The sequence below is a fragment of the Diuraphis noxia genome, unplaced genomic scaffold, assembly GCF_037042655.1.
Source record: "Diuraphis noxia isolate RWA-SAM2 unplaced genomic scaffold, SU_Dnox_SAM2 contig0002, whole genome shotgun sequence".
Classification (NCBI taxonomy): domain Eukaryota; kingdom Metazoa; phylum Arthropoda; class Insecta; order Hemiptera; family Aphididae; genus Diuraphis; species Diuraphis noxia.
In genome coordinates this window covers 84,102,375-84,120,327 of record NW_028301712.1, presented here as the reverse complement: position 1 = coordinate 84,120,327, position 17,953 = coordinate 84,102,375, and the positions used below count along the sequence as shown (strand labels likewise).

The 17,953-nt window shown below is 25.3% G+C and overlaps 1 protein-coding gene across 1 annotated transcript; it reads left to right on the top strand.

Annotated features, from left to right (window-relative positions):
- The first annotated feature begins 16 nt into the window (after positions 1-16).
- On the top strand, positions 17-16,864 carry glu (structural maintenance of chromosomes 4-like protein gluon). The gene is made up of 22 exons (XM_015514075.2): positions 17-376; positions 599-875; positions 4,377-4,568; positions 4,651-4,833; positions 4,913-5,017; positions 5,187-5,374; positions 5,462-5,602; positions 6,666-6,816; positions 9,535-9,756; positions 9,836-9,957; positions 10,945-11,185; positions 11,245-11,447; positions 11,529-11,716; positions 11,791-12,047; positions 12,107-12,233; positions 13,303-13,492; positions 13,951-14,095; positions 14,502-14,675; positions 14,822-15,187; positions 15,295-15,527; positions 15,607-15,790; positions 16,284-16,864. The coding sequence occupies exons 2-22, from the start codon at positions 603-605 to the stop codon at positions 16,464-16,466; spliced, it is 4,068 nt and encodes a 1,355-aa protein (XP_015369561.2). The 5' UTR covers positions 17-376; positions 599-602; the 3' UTR covers positions 16,467-16,864.
- The last annotated feature ends 1,089 nt before the right edge of the window (positions 16,865-17,953 follow it).

The window sequence follows — 17,953 nt, the reverse complement described above, 5'->3', positions numbered from 1 at the left end:
GATAACAAAATAACCGCCAATCGCTATTGTCCAATGGCTATTGCGCATTAGCGCCATTTATTGTTCAGTTTGTTCCTTTTTCGGATTTTCATTTTTAAGAAGACTAGAATGGTTTATTTTTAAAATAATTATTAAATGCCACTGCTTTTGCCGATAAGTTGATGATGTTGATGTGCAACACTATCGATCTTTTTCAATGAGATGAGTGTGGGCAATGGGCATTAGGTTAAACCATAGAACCACCGTACAAGTTGCAAGATATTAACCGTTAATTACTGTCAACTTATAGTGGGCTCCGTACTTCCATGGACAGTTTTACTTGGAGTCTTGGTGTTAGTACCTTTTACGTGTGATCATATCTGGACGTCATAAAAGAGTAAATATAAAATTACAAGTATATCAAGTATTTTAGTTGGTACATAACATAATATATGTCGGGGCTTTAGTGTTTTTCAAATACTATTGAACTATTTACTATTATCCTATTGGCAGTGTATATAATTGATTAGTTGATTCAAGTATAATATATAATTTAGTAGTTTTGTATTTAATGACCATATTATTGACAATTTAAATTGTTTGCATAAAATTTGTGTAGTAAAATGGCTGTAAAAAGAAAGGATAAAGCTGATAATCACGACACCCCTGCAAAAAACAAAAGGATCAGGCAAGAAAAAGTTGGTGACTTTTCTGATGATGAAGACTTGTCAGACATTGAAGACGGCGATATATTCAATGGTATCCGCATACCTGTTGAATTGCCTCCTATTACATCAGCTGAAGATAATCCCGGTCCTCGCATGGTTATTACAGAGATTGTTGCTAATAACTTTAAAAGTTATTATGGTGAAGTTACTATTGGAAAATTTCATAAGGTAAAAAATTGCTTTATCATGTATGAAATTGAAAAGTTAGATTGATTCATAAGAAAAAAGTTATAATCAAGACAATACCTGAAAGAAGGGGGGCTCTTAGTTAGGAAGCAATAACAACATTTGACATAAAATTTGAGTTAGGTTTACTGACATAAAAGAAACTTTTAACTTATTATGTCACTCAACAAATAGATTAATGATTTTGAAGACAGTAATGTATGAGTACCTTAGTATTGTCTTTAGTTTCATAGTTATAAAGTATATTAGATACTAAGAAAAAATTAATTATTGTTTTCATTTAGACAAGAACTTATAAATTATAGAAATGTTAAAATCAACTTGGTTTTTTTTAAGCTTAAAAAACATACCTACCATTAGTCTATAAGCTAAAATACTATATATGTAATTACTATTATCAATTTTAGTAAAATGAGGCCTGTAACTTAAACAATATTGTAATACTATATGTATATCCATTACGTATTAAATCAACACAAAATTAAATTTAATCCAACAATAGCAGTTGGGTATGAAGAAATTGTACTCCAATAAAGAATAAACATGGCTAGAGCATAATACATTCTATTCTACGAAAAAATTATCAATTCACCGTCTGATTTTCGTTGGCGCTACACATTTCTCATAAACTACCTGGTATAAAATTAAACACTTGATTCTTTAAACGCCTATTAACGTTATTCGTGATATGTAAAAACTGATTATTTTCTCATGGAATAGACTTAAGTTACAAAGAAACCTTAAAATATTTTTGATACCTAGTGAAGTTGAACATTACTCATTTAAAAAAAACTTAAGGACTTATACATTTAAAATCGGAAACATTTTTATTTTTGTTTGATGTGTACCTATAAGAAATTATAGGTACACATTAACAGAAATTATAGGTACACATAGGTTCAACAATTATAAAACTAAAAATTGTTTTCAATTTTGATTTAGATATGATTTATTATGGATGAATATAAATATTTAGGTGTTCCTAGTATACTAAGTAGTGTTTACTGGTTAGTCTATCGTCTATCTCCTGTAACATTTAGTGTATAATTTTTATCTCTTTTCAATGTTTGAAGTTTTATTTCGGATGTTTGAAGTTTACAATGATTAGGTTGATGAAGTTACTAAAACTGATTAACAATTAAATACTTTAGAAAAAGTCAAAATTATAGTTGAATCATAGGTATCTTATATATTTCAGTAAGTAATTATTATTCGTGTATTTGACTACTTCCTTTTCTAAAATTTTAACTGTGTGGAGCAGTATATCCTGGTCATAAAAAAAAATGGTGTGTTCCGATTAGTTTAAAATAGTAGGTATTGAGTTATAGGACACTATATTTTTCTGTTGACTGTTTTCTTGAATTGCCTTTAAATTGTAAAAATTAACTTGATTAGGAATTTCAAGAGAAGAGTTATCATACGTTTTTTAAAAATTTTGAGTCTTTCAGTGTTGGCTTATTATGGCACTTGGTGATTTCATGAAGATGAAGACCTGTATTTAGCATAAAACGTTTAAATTTATTATTATTATAGAATACCTAGTTTATTAACTACAGCCCTGAGGTATAAAACTTGTTTTTAGTATCTGATAATTACTTGAAACCAAAATAATAAACTTATCTTCTATATTTTTATAATAGTCCTTTTTTGACTTTTTAAGTAGACTGTGTATAAAATATAAATCATATTTTTTTAATAATAAATTGATACAAAATAATTCCTAACAGTTAATTCATAATAGGATTAGGGTTTGAACACTGGTCACTGAATATAGACGTTTTATATATTTATTTTCAGTATTCATATAATTTCTACATAAAATTTTTAAAGTAGGTATATTTGGTTTACAACATTTAAAACAATATTTTATCACCTAACAACATAAAAATTGTTTTCTGTGCTATTGCATAATCAGTATGCTTGAGAAATATTTTAGTTTGCTTAGAGCTACTATAAATTCTTCACTAAAGAAAGATTTAAAGAAATCCTTTTATTAAAATTAGGGATAGTCCAATACTAGAATCGATACCAGATATCTGTTTTTTTTTCAATACAAAAAAACCTATTGAACTACAGAGTATATCACCATATTTTACAAGTCCACAGGTTAGATTATCAATATCACAATAATATTTTACACCAATATTATTTTTTAAATTCAGAATTGTAATACAATTGATAGCAATTAACAAAACTATTTTTAGTCACAGTGTTATACTACAACTAGTTAATAAATATTATAAAATATGCTTATGAGGTTACTAAATAGTAAATGTTAAAAATAAACATATGATAACTATTAAGTAATCATTTATTACCGTTAATAATCTATGTTTTCACTTTTTTAGGTATTATTTGTGTTATTGTGTATCGGTGGTTGACGGTATTGTTGTATGGTGGTATCGGCTTATGATTTTTTGGCAAAAATGTTATTTTAATATTTCCATATATTATCGGTTTTATATCAATGTATCGGATATCGATAAAAAGTGGTGTCAGTTGAACCCTAATTGAAATACTATATAATATCAATGTTTATAAAAACTAAATTACATATTATGTAGTATTTTAAATTTAAAGGTTTCTTATGTAAAATAAGTACTAACAAATTTATATTTGTAGAATTTTGAAAGCATCAGTCACAACCACAATTCTACTCGCCGAAAAACAAATAATGTATTTAAAAATATTATACAGAATTTTGTAAAAAAAAAAGATCCTTTTAATGTATATAAATGTATACATTGATATATATATGTTATTTTTACAATCTTTATCATTAATACAATAAGAATATGTGCTAAGAGTACATTCACATGAAAATAATTTGATAAAAGGAGCACCCCATTGATGACACTTTCTATGGTTACTTAATTATTTACTCAATGATTATTTTTAATAATATAGGTATATTTATTTTTTTTTTTTTTTTAATTGCATTTATATATGAATAGGTATCATATTTCTGGTATTTTAGTAACTGTGATCATTACAAACATTATCTTAAGTATATTAGTATAAAATTAAAAGTTATCTGTAAAGAACCTATATCCATCTATTGCGCTTTATTCTATAATTATTATTATTACTTATTTAGTTATTTTATTAAGTAAGGATACCTTTATTAATGTAATTATCTTAAATTTGTAAAATCTCGTCTACTATACTTAGATCAAGTTAAGAAACACAGTCGGCGGCAGTCAGTTAACAACTATCTGTTATCCCCACCGAGTCATTCATTGATATACTCTGCCATTTAATATTAGCATATCTCCGCTTGCTAGTTGGCCCATCAACTGTGTTTCTTAACTTGAATTGAGAATAGATAAAAAAACTGTTGTCTTCTTCATAAGAAGGATTTGAAGACAATCATTTACATAATTTTATTTTATTTCATTTTTATATGTTTTTTAAGTGCTATAAATATTATATTATTATAATTTATAATTATAAGCTTTGTTATACTTGTATGTTATTTTACAGAGCTTAACAAGTATTGTTGGTGCTAATGGTAGTGGAAAGAGTAATGTCATTGATTCATTACTTTTTGTGTTTGGATACCGGTCTTCAAAAATTAGATCTAAAAAAGTATCAGTACTTTTACATAAATCAGATAGGCATAAAGATGTTCGTCAATGTTCTGTCACTGTTCATTTTGTACATATTCAAGATGATGTAATAGTTTTTTTCTTTTTATTAATTTTTTTTAATATTATAATTTTTTTTTTAATTTTTAATTGTTCATATTGTGTTATAGATTACAGCACAAACTGGATTTGTTCCTATTCCAGGTACTGAAATAAAAATTACTCGCACAGCATTTAAAGATAATTCATCATTTTATACATTAAATGACAAACGTGTGAAGTTTAAGGATATCGCAGTTATCTTAAAGAAAAATGGAATAGATTTAGTTCATAATAGATTTCTTATTCTTCAGGTAAATTATATAAAGTATTTAATCAAATATTTGCCTCATATAAGAAAAAATTTAAAAAAAGTGATGTTATTAAATTTAGGGCGAGGTTGAACAGATTGCTATGATGAAACCTAAATCAGAGAATGACCATTCAACCGGCATGTTAGAATATTTAGAAGATGTCATAGGTACCGTGAGATACAAGGTTAGATTTTATTTAACATTTTTATTAATTAATATATATCTTACTATTAAAAATGCTTCATACTATTAAACACATAATAATTGGGAATGGGTTTAATAACCTAAATAATTAAAAATATATAATATACATTATATCTCAATTTTTATGTAATTTAATCAATTGAATTTAGAAACCAATAACTAAACTTGAAGAAAGAGTAAAAGATTTATCATTGGAGAAAAATGAAAAAATAACTCGTTTGAAATTTGTCGCAAAAGAAAGAGAAGAACTTATAGAACCTGTAGAAGCTGTGATTAATTATCTAAAATTGGAAAATCGAATCACTCGGTTAAGTAATAAAAAATATCAAAAAGATAGGTTTGTATATTTTAAATTTAAATTGTTTTATGTACTATTATATAATATTTAATTTATAAATGCTTATATACGTTATGTGTTTAATAGATTTGATGTTGAATCAATAATTGAAAGCAAAACTGAAACTCAAAATAAGATTAATGATGAAATTAATTCTAACGAAAAAGAAATCAATGCTATTTCCAAGGATAAGAAGCAATTTGAAAAAAAAATTCAAGATTTATCTGAGTAGGTTATTTTTAATTTTCATACTATGGGCTTGTTTACCATTGTCACACAATATGTAGTTTATATACATGTACATTTCATGGTTTTTCTATTGTCCACTTTTTTAATTATTTACAAACCTAAGGCTAGGGTATAATTAGTAATATTAGGATTATGTCAGCATATTTTTTCTCCTTGATCCATGTGCAACACCAAATGTTACATTCTCAATAATGATTATAATTTGTAGAATTAGAGTGAAATAACCTCATATAAAATGTAAATTTAAGATAATCAAGAATATTTCATAGGCTTTTTATTATATTTTTAATTAAGTTAACAGTTATTACATATTTTTACAAAATTCAAAATGTATTTCACATTGAATCAAAACATAAAAAAAAAAACCATTTGAAGTATTATTTTATCTAGTAGAAAAACAGTAATTATATTTTGTATTATATATTCAATATACAACACTTAAAACAAAATTATATGATATTTTCAATTAAAATAACGGTCTAGTAATTCTATGACAAATGAATGAAATATTATTAGGGAAAAACATTCAACTTGATATTTTTCAAAAACTTACTGGTTTCTTTTCAATAATTAATCTAATTAAAAAAGTATACTAATTTATAATATTTAAATAATAAATATATTTGCTATTATTAATAATTCTATTAATGTTGTACACATTTTTAATGTAAATAATTGAAAATTTCTCACATATCTGTTGCATATTTTAATAATTTTGACCATATATTATATTTTATTTTGTGGCATATTTTGGTACTTTTAGTGCATAAAAATGCGGAGAATTAGCGCCTTGGTGATTGTATTCATTATGCTATATTGGTTTTTTCTGTTTGTTAGAACTTTGGCATTTTAAAAAAGCATGCAAGGTGGGTTAAGAGCAGGCTTCACATATTAACAATTACTGTAATTCTGTTGCAATTTTTTTTTTTTTATTAATATTAAAGTATTGAATTTCATTATTTTAAAATGTACAAGTAATCACAATTGTAACATAGCACTTTAAAATATGTACAATATGTATATTATTTATTTATTTTATTAGAAAGTTAAAGTCTGATCAATTAATATTAAAAAAAAATGAAGAAAAACATAAGAAATGCGTTCGTAAAAATGGGCAGTTAAATGATGAATATGAACAGGCAAAAGCACAGATAGCCAAATATGAGAATTCTATACAACAGGAACAAAAAAAGGTAAAAATCAACCTATTAACATTAACTGTTTAATTTATTACATCAGTATTTAAAAAGGTTTAACTATTTAAATACCAGTAGGTTAGGTTAGGTTAGGTTAGATTATTTACATAATTACTTTTAGATTATGAGCGGAGCGAGGAATATATTGATTTTACCATGGTATACGTGTTTTTTTTTGTGTTTGTGATCATGTTTTGGGGCAATTAAAATGCTTCGATTTTCGACGTATCTTGTTAGATCAGAAAGTGAATCTAGTTGATACTTTTCTCAATATTTTTCTTATTAATCGGGATAAACAAACTAAAAATTATGGAAAAAACAAGAATTTTTACGTACGATCGGTTTTTCGACAAATCAATTTTGGTTTTTAATATAACTTCAAAGCAAATTACCATACATGAAATTTTCACCGAATGTTTTTATAAGTATATTCTATTCACCGTGTGATTTTCAAAAAATGTTGACCTATGTTGAACTATTAATAGGCATATGCAATTTTTGATCATTATTAGTTTTTTTAAAATTAATTTCGATACAAATTTATTTGTTGGGTAGAAAAGCTTGAAAATTTAATACAAGGTTTCTAACATATTGTTACAATAGCAGTTGAAAAATATTAAAAATACACAATTTTTTTTTTTACAAGCATTCAAAGTTTGAATTTTGACAACATACGTAAAAATCACGAAAATTCACAAATTATTTTAAGCTAGAAATTCAAAAAAAAATTTTTAAATCTAAGGTTTGACAATTTTTATTCACCTCTAATACATCCCAGATAAACCGTTTCTGCTCAGAATGGTTTTTGTATACAATGATATAATATCATTGGATTCAAATTTAATTCTATCCATTACAGTATTCCACTTGTAACCTACTGTGCAGTAGAGCGATATCCACGACTTATCCACTTTTTTTTTAAAAATTCTAATGAGGAATCTGAATGTTTGTCTTATTAGGAAAATAACATAGTAAATTTAACTTGACTATATAAAGTGACTTAATCTGTTATAGTTCTATATATATTATTAAGTTTCTTTAAATTAAAAATTATATTATTTTGTTTTGATCTTTGCATACTATAATACAAAAAAATGTATTCACTGATTTTAAACTACTTGTTGATGTTGATTGTGTCTGTCTTACTGTTTTTGGCCAATGAAACAATTAAATTACTAATTGTACCATAATTTTGGTTTTTATTAAACAGAGTGTATTTCAATTGAAATTTTTAACTTCTTGACTCCCAAATAATACACATACAAATAGAATAGACTAGATAAATATTGATTAATGACTACAGACTCATTCTGATTTTCGAACAACTATTTACCTCTTGTACTATAAATTTTAGAAAAAAACTTTGATATCATCAATTTCACTTGCACTGATTAAATATAAATAGTATAAATTCTGTTATTGTTATTAGCTTTGATATGAGTGGAATTTTTCTAATTTAATTATTTATACCGATAGCTTAATTTCCTCTCTTTTTGGTGATTATTCATTTCATATTCTGGAGCTACTTGTTTGTTTTACAAAATCTGCCTTTATTATAACTTCCTTATTTACAGCATTGTGATATGTCAATGTCAACGCTGTAACACTACTTTTAAATCTTGTCATAATAACAGTGGTGGCTCTTGTGCTATGAAAGTGGAAGGGCGATATAAAATTGCTTATTTATGGAAAGTATCAAACACAAATAATATTAATAATAATAATTTATTTTAATCTGTTTAATAGTTTAATACAAGTAAATTATAAATTATTATATATATTTTAAATTGTCAACACTTTTTTATAGATAGAATTGATTAGAGTTACGACCGCACAAAGTAAATAATAAATACACAGTTCGGAATCCGCATTTAACGGCCAACGGGCGATTAAAATCATCGTCCCGGCGGCAGTATTATTATTGTGTTCCCCCTTCTTAGTTTTTGTATTCCAGCCATAGTAATGACGAACGACTTTTAACATCGCCCAAGCATCGCATGTGCTGCTCACCCGGCCCCGGTAAATTGTTATTGGTTATCGATTCTCAGAAGCTACAGCGTCGAATGATTTATTTTTAAACTCCCATTATCTGATAATGTTTTCATAATATGTATTAGTGTAAATGAAGGAAACACAATTTTTATTTTTGACAATATTATACTAAAATATAAATGAGAAATTTAATATTTAACATGTAAATTGGTAATAAATGATAATTCTAGAAGGGGGGGGGGGCGATCGCCCCATCACCCTATATACGAGCCGCCACTGCATAATAATTAATTAAAAACTTTTGACTATTTTTCTACAACCTATAAATTTAAATTTTTTCAAATCATTTATCTACCCATCTTGGTTCAAACAACTCTCCTCTCTGTTATACTACATTTAAATTAACTGATCTCCTTCACATCTTATTTGTTTGTTCTACTTTGTAGGTTAAATGTCTAATCCTGATTAATTCTCTGAATTCCTTCAACCGCCTCTTCCATCCGTAATAAAAATTCTGAAACTGCTATAAAATGTTTTATATTTTTTTTATTTTGGAAGCTGCCTTAAATGTTATAATTGCTGAACTATCTCATTTCTAAAAGTAGCTTTATAATAATAATAATAAAAAAAACTAACAATGTTGGACACAGCTTTAACAATTACTACCAAAGCAAGACAGAATTTGATTAGGTTATGATTAAAGCATTTTTTATTTTTGCTTAGGTAACTAAAGCTGAAGGTGTACCAAAAATTAAAGAGGCTGAACTCAAAAAATTGACATCAGAATTACCAACTTTAGAAGAAAAATGCATAGAACTGGAAGCCAATTATACAAAAGTAAATTCTAGTGGTTTTGAAAAATCAAAAAAATTTAGGGATGAAAAAGATAGATTGGCTCCTGAGGAATTAAAACTGCAGAAGCTTGTAGGTAGTAAACAAAATCAAGTAAGTTCTTAAGCTTTAAATTATAATTTGTTGTGTTAATATGTTCTATTTTTTTTTTCTTACTTTAATGTCTTTTTAGTTTCAAACCTTAAAAACTGAGTTTGAGGTACTCATTGATACTGAGAAATCTGAAAAAGAAAAATTAGTTAATCTGGAAGAACAGATGGCTGGAGGAGTTGAAAAATTCCAAGAAAATATGAGGTAATGAAGTTTGGTTTACACTATATTTTTGATTTTTGAAAATCTTCAATGGGAATGTAGAATAAAAATAGTTAGGAATAACATGATAATAGTACAATATATCTTTAGCGATGCAGATTATTCGATCATGCTCATACCACAATGGCCTTTGGTGTTGTTTACTATTTTGTATTAGTGACGATGAGGAATAATAGATAGTGACTGTAAATTATTGAAGTTTCACTTTGTAATATCATATAGCAACACTCTTTTATTGAAATTATTTATTTATATTTAATATGGGGCAAGCTCGTTTACATAGTTTTGTATTAAAGAATAATTAACATGAAAATTACAAAAAATTTAGAATGAATAAACAATAATTACACTAAGTATAAAGATATTGTGGGTCCTCATTGGCTAGTTTCATCATATCAATACAGCAACTAAAAGAAATGAGGAATAGGAAAGAATATCTGGAACAAAAAGTCGGAACTCTGAAATTAGTCTTAGATAAGAGAGCAGGGTCATCAGCTTTAACATTTAATAAGTTTAGAAAGAAATGTTAGATTGGCTGTTTCCTCCTATCACACAGGGTAGACAAATGGAGACTCTGTAACCCTGGTTCGTACTCATGAGATACATACCCAATGCCAATGACATGCGGCAAATTTGAAAAATATATGCTAAATTCTTTCAAGTTAACAACTACCATCAAGTGTGCATGATTCTCAAATTATTATGCCTAATTATTGCATTTTACTATCATAGTGTGGACATGCTGTAACTTAATATCTTTAAATTGTTAATTACTTATTTATCAAGTTTATTTACATTATTTTTTGATTTTTCACTTGAAAATCTGGATTTTCTATAGGCTAAGCTATTACAAAAAATGGTCAATATTGTCTTGTACTAAGTCTCCTTAGTATGTTTTATTCCATGATAGATGATTATTATAATAGTGTATAAACATTAATAATTGAAATTAATTTTTATTTTTACTAGAAAAAAAGAAAAAGCAGAAGCAGATATACATATTAGTAAAGGTATAATCAAAGATCTAGAAACTAAAATTAAAAAATTAAATGAAGATGAGATACAAATGAAAACTAAATTACAAAATATACGTCAGAGTTTAACTGAAAAACGAACAGCTTATGCAGAAACAACTGAAAGAAGTCGACCTATTCAATACATTCTAAATTTAAAAGACAAAGGAGAAATCAAAGGACTACTTGGTAGATGTGTAAGTGATATTTAGTTACCTGACTTTAAACAAGTACAAACAAATTCAAATTATTTCAGGGAGATTATGGACAAGTAGAAGGTAAATATGACATTCCTGCGTGTACAGCTTGTGGTTCTACGGATCAAATTGTTGTTGAAACATCAGATGCAGCTCATGCATGCATTCAAAAATTGAGGACAAATAATATTGGCCGACTGACATTTTCAATTATGCCTCAAGTTCAAAAATTGAAATCCCGTGCAGATTTAAATAATAACTAGTAAGACAATTTGTTTATGTAAGATTTTTTCAAAACTTTTGAATAATAATAATAATGTTTGTATTGTTCTGTTCTTTTTAGTCCTGAAAATGCAAAAAGAGTTTTTGATTTTATTAAAATATTGGATCAACGTTTTAGACTCACATTTTATTCTGGTTTGTATGATACATTACTCGCTGAAGATTTAGAACAAGCAAGAAGAATAGCATTTGGTACTCAAACTCGTTATAGAGTTGTTACATATAAAGGAGATTTAATTGACCAATCAGGTATCACTACCACACTACCTTTTTTTTTTTTTATGGTTAATTGAAATTTAACAAAAACTTTTATTTAACTAAAGGTATCATGTCTGGTGGTGGTAGGCCTATTAAAGGTAAGATCGGGCCTCAAGAAATAAGGTCGAAATATGCAACTGGTAATTCATCTCTGGTGAGTCAAAATGAAGTAGAAAATCTAGACAAAATTGCCAAAGATTTGGAAATTAAATTGAGAGAAACTCAATCTAATATTTTTGATTTCCAAGCTAACATAGATCAAAATCTTAGACAAATTGAAGATCTAAATATAATTGTTAAGGAGTGTTCATCGCGCATAAATGTAAGTATTAATATAAATTTATGTATTTTTAAAATAATTAAAATATCATTTTGTTTTAGGCATGGAAAGAAAAAGAAAATCAATTAAAAACTATGATCGAAACTCAAAAATTAGTAATTATAAAAAAAAAAACAGATCCAGTAGCAGTTGCCAAAAAGAAATCAGAAATTCAAGAAGCTGAAAAAGGTAAAAACAACTACAATTTTCTTAATGTTTATTTTTGTAAGTGTATTTGGTGTTTCTTTAACATAAATACTTTTAAAAAGTAGTTGAAATAAAGTTTTCTCGTTTATTTGAAGTTTATCAGATCAAATATTATTTTAAATAAATTATTTTTACAATTTTTTTTCAATATAGTTATTAAATTTTTTCACTTTTTAGAATAATGACATATTGTATTTAAATTCATTTTTATTTCATAATAATCTTCCAAGCATTTTGGTATAATATGAGTCATATTTTGTACTGTACTTATGCCATGAGCAAATGCATACTGTTGCTGTTCAAAACTTGGTTTTTACGTCCCTGATTGTTCTCATTTACAATATAGTGTTTAGCGCTGTTCAATCTAATGTCATAAAAATTAATTAGTTGTGTTTGTATTTTTTTTTTTTATGAGTATTTTAAGTTTTGATTAGCAGAGCAGTGGACTATCATTTCATAGGGTTCCCTTAAGAATACTCTGTTCACCTAAGTTTAAAATACTCATGATTTACTACTCAAAATCCAAATTTAATATATTAAAAATATTAAAAAATTATTTTTATAATAAATGTTTATCACCTTCAATTCTATTGTTTTAATTAATGTATATTAATAATTGATTATAATTTATCACTTACTTATCATAAAAATCTGGTTTGTAAATTGTTGTGAAATTTATTATTTTAATAGTTACTTTTATTTTATATTAATTAAGTGCCACTCCAGCAATATGTATAATAGAAATGATGTAAAAATAAATTAAAATATTGAGTAATTCTTTTAAAATGTCATTAAATAATAAAACCCATCAGCAGAATGAGATCATTTGCTAGTTATTTGTGAAAATCAAAAACGACTGAAATGTTTAATTATAGTTACTATATTATATTCTTTTCCACAAAATGAAGGTACTGTTTCTAGATTATATTGAGTAATCAGATCTTTTCCACATAACTGCTGGCTCCATGGGTATTATTTTAACACCGTTGTTGAATCCATAGGTACATTATTTAATTTATTTTATAATTCAATATGACTATATTTTTTATAGAATTGGAAGAATCAAAAGTAGAGTATGACAAGATAAAATCTAAAATGGATAACTTGAAGAAGCAAATTGAGGAAATCACTCAAGGACTGCCTCAAGAAGCTAAACGTTTGTTAGACCAAGCTACTACTAAGTTAGAAAATACTCGTCATCAGATAAATCAAGTTGATATTGATATACAGGGGGCTCAAAGGTGATTAATTTTTTTTCAAACACATGGTTTTTTAATCAATTAACTGGTTTTGTTAAATTCTAAATACTATTTAAGTTAATTTGTCATTTAAAAAAAGTGTTTATTTTATGTTCAAAGTTAATTGACTTGTGAAAAAATACAACTTATTATTAATATAAATAATCATAATACAGTAATATACCATATTGTACTTAATGTATGTATATTAAGTCGGAAAATCACAAGATAGTATTATTTTATTTATAATTATATTTTTAAGAGATTATCAAATGTTCCTTATATAATATTATAAGATGTTATTCTTATATGTATAATATACTAATTTTATTTAGTAAAATAAATATTAATTGGGTTTTGAATTACTGAGTGTTTTAAAAAATAAATTAAGTATTAAATAATAATTATTTATTTTATATGTTCTATTGTTTTTACAGTAATGCATTTTTAATAAATTACAGGCAAATAAAAAAATCAGAAGGCCAAATTGAAATTTTAAAAGAAGATATTATTGAATGTAAGAAAAAAATGGAATCCTTTACAGAAGAGTTAAAAAAAAATGAAATTCTACTTACTGAATTGAATGAAAAGAATAAAGAAATTTCTGTAAGTTTTTTACATACATGAAAATAACATACAATTATAATCAAATAAATAAATTTTTAAATAAAATAACCTTTTTTATAACATATCTTATATTAATTACTGCAAGTATACCACACATTTATTGAATTAAAGCCAAGTAAACAAAAAAAAAAATTTGTCATTTTATTTATTGAGTTATCTTGATTAGGATAGTCTAGTATTTTGAATGTGTTAACCCTATGTAAGCCCCAAAATATTGTCTTTTAATGGTGAGTAGTGACAGATGTTTATCAACTGAGATTTTATTTTACCTATGTATGGTAATATTTTTAAATAATAACTTTATTTTTGACATTTTTTATTAATACATAATAGGTATAATGTATATAGTTTTTTAATTTAAAATTTAAAATTGTTGTTCATGTAGATCAGTATAGAAGAACAAAAAACCAAAATCAAGGAAATGACTAGTGAAGATGATAAGAACTTAGTCAAAACAAATGAATTACGTTTAGAAAACATTAAATTAAAGAATGATCTTCACAACATTAAAGCTGAAATAAAATTAAGTATGGACCAACTCAATGATATAAATGCTAAGGTAAAAAATATTCTTATCTAATGTGTTGGTAAGGAGAAATGGGGATTTTTGTAGATTGGATGTATGCAATTTTATTTTGCTTCCTTTTTTTTTAACATGTTCAAAGTGTTGAAAATAATTTAATTTTTTCTGTTTTTAATTTTTAGATGTCAAAATTAAAATTACATAAGATTCCAGAAATTGATTGTGCTCAACGGGATCCAGTTATAGAATCTTATCAGAAACTTGGATCTAAAATTCATAATAAAACTGCTATAGATGAAGATAATGATGAAGATAAAAACAATAAAGCTAATGAAATATCACAAAAACAAGATGATCCTGATAAGATGCAAGTTGATGATGTAGATGACGATACTGACTCAGATACCAAAGAATTGCCACAATATACTGTTGAGCAGTTATCTAAAATTAATAAAATGGAAACCAATAATAACAGAGTTACACTAATTGAAGAATTACGCAATTGTGATAAGCCCAATTTCAAAATACTTGAAGAATTTAAAAAAAGAGTGAGTTAAATTTATGAAAAAAATTATTAATAAATGTGTCACTTTTTCTTCATAATATTGAATATATTATGTTAGTTGGTAAATTCATATTTGTTTTTGTATAATAGACACAACAGTATAATGATAAAGCTAATGAAGTGGCTGAAGTGTTGAAGTCATATAATGATCATATTGAAATGATTAATAAGGTACGACAACGAAGAAGGGATGAGTTTATGGCTTCATTTAGGAAAATTACAATTAAACTGAAAGAGATGTATCAAATGATAACACTTGGTGGAGATGCTGAACTTGAACTTGTTGATTCATTAGATCCATTTAGTGAAGGAATCAATTTTAGGTTTTTATATTTAATTACTATAAATTCTAAGATGTAGACCACATAAAGTTATTTATGCATACTAATATTTGATTTTTAGTGTAAGACCGCCTAAGAAAACATGGAAAGTAATATCTAATCTATCAGGTGGTGAAAAAACATTGTCATCTTTAGCTCTTGTATTTGCTCTTCATTACTATAAACCATCACCATTATATGTTATGGATGAAATTGATGCAGCATTAGATTTTAAAAATGTCTCAATCATTGCATATTACATAAAGGTAATTATAGATAATAATAGATTGTTTTTAAATTTAAGTAGTAACTTTTCTTATGTTGTTAAATATTTTGATTTCTTTCAATTTTTAGATTCGTTAGTTTTTGTTAAATAATATGCTCCATAATCAATTGTATATTTATGTACAAGGTGCTTCAGTGGGTTTTGGTTTATTACAAAGTGCTGTGGCCTTATTCTAAAATAGAAGAGATGAACCAATTTATTCCTTAAAAAAGTTAAATGAATAAAATAAAATAGTTAAAATAAAATAAAATAGCTCTTTTCTACAATCTTATTCTTAAATTAAACTTACTTTAATTTATTGCTTTGTCTCTTCACAAATTTACTTAAAAACTCACTAAACCCGATTATCACACTTGTATAATATAATAAGATAATAAAGTATTTAGTTACTTAGAAACTGTTGTTCCTTATAAATAAATTTGATTTTATCAGTGTATAAATATGAATAAGATTAATTATTTATTTATTTTCAGGAACGTACAAAAAATTCTCAGTTTATCATAATTTCATTGCGCTCAAACATGTTTGAAAAGGCTAATGTATTAGTTGGTATATACAAAACAAATGACTGTACTGCAACTTCATCAGTTACAACAGACAAGTATCAAAACATGTTGAAAGGTGCTTTGCATAAGTATTCCAAGAAAGTAGATTAATTTCAAGACTTACTGTAATTTTTACTGAAAAACTTTATTAGATTTTTTTTATAATTTTTTCTTGATTTTTAGTTATATCATCCAGTTTCTTTTTTGTAATTTTTTGAACCTTTAGAATTTGTATTACTTTTTTGGTAATTTAACATTTCAAAATACATAAGAAAATCATATATTTAAACTATATTGTACCTAAAAATATACCTAAATTTTAAATGTTTATGTATCTATGCAGTTCCAAATTATATTTAAAATAATCAACAGTATATTTAACTTTATGTTATTTAATTTATTTGTTTTAATATATCAAAACGACTAGGTACAAATAAATGTTTGTAATATGTTTTTTTTTAATTTTTGTTACCCTATTAATGTAAATAAATTATAAAAATATCTCAACAGTTCTTTAAATTATATTATTTTTAACTACCTATTTACTATTTTACGAGTGAATCAAGGTCCTTAAAAAAAAATATCTTTAGAATTAACTTTCCTATACGGGGTGATTTATAAAGCGTAAAACACTCATTATTTCAAAAAGTATAAATGTTTTTGAAAATATAATTTTACATAGCTTCAAGTCGTTTCCAAAACAATGTTTTTATTAAAAAATTATATTTTTAACATTTTTTTATCCCTATAATTTTTTAAATATTTTACTTTTTTGAATGACAACATGTAGTTTCAATTTGATATTCCAAAACATAATATTTTTCTAAGTAATTTGATGTATAAAAATTGAATTTAAGGCAAGTAGTTTACGAGATATAGGTATTTAAAGTTTAGATGAGCGGAGTAGAGTGGTACGGAGTTATCCTGCTACATATTTGTCCACTACTCTGCTCATCCAAACTTTAAATATTTATAACTCATATATTACTTGCCCTAAATTCATTTTTTATGTATCGAAATATTAGAAACATATTCTGTTTTGGAATATCAAATTAAAACTACATGTTGTCATTCAAAAAAGTAAAAAACTTAAAAAATTATAGGGATGAAAAAATGTTAAAAATATAATTTTTTAATAAAAACATGGTTTTATAAACGACTTGAAGCTATGTAAAATTATATTTTCAAAAATATTTACACTTTTGGAAATAATGCGTGTTTTACGCTCCATGAATCATCCTGTATATAATATATATATATGTATAGATTTATTTTAAGATGCTTTTAATGTTAGTTATTATAATATATTGCATCAAAAATATATACATATTAAGTATTATTATATTAAAGGATACTTAATGAATAATAAATTATGTTATTAAACTATCGAGTTAATATAATTGATAATTGATTTAATTAGTAATAAAAAAAAAACAACAGCTGAAAAACACTGTTGACAGTGATGAAAATTAGCCCTGGCCCATAATCTTGGTTATTAAAAATTTGAAATCAACTGGTTTGAGTATCTGAATAATTATTTTAAACTTTCAATCGGAACTAAAAACACAGGATTCTGAACACTAAACGACTAAACATAT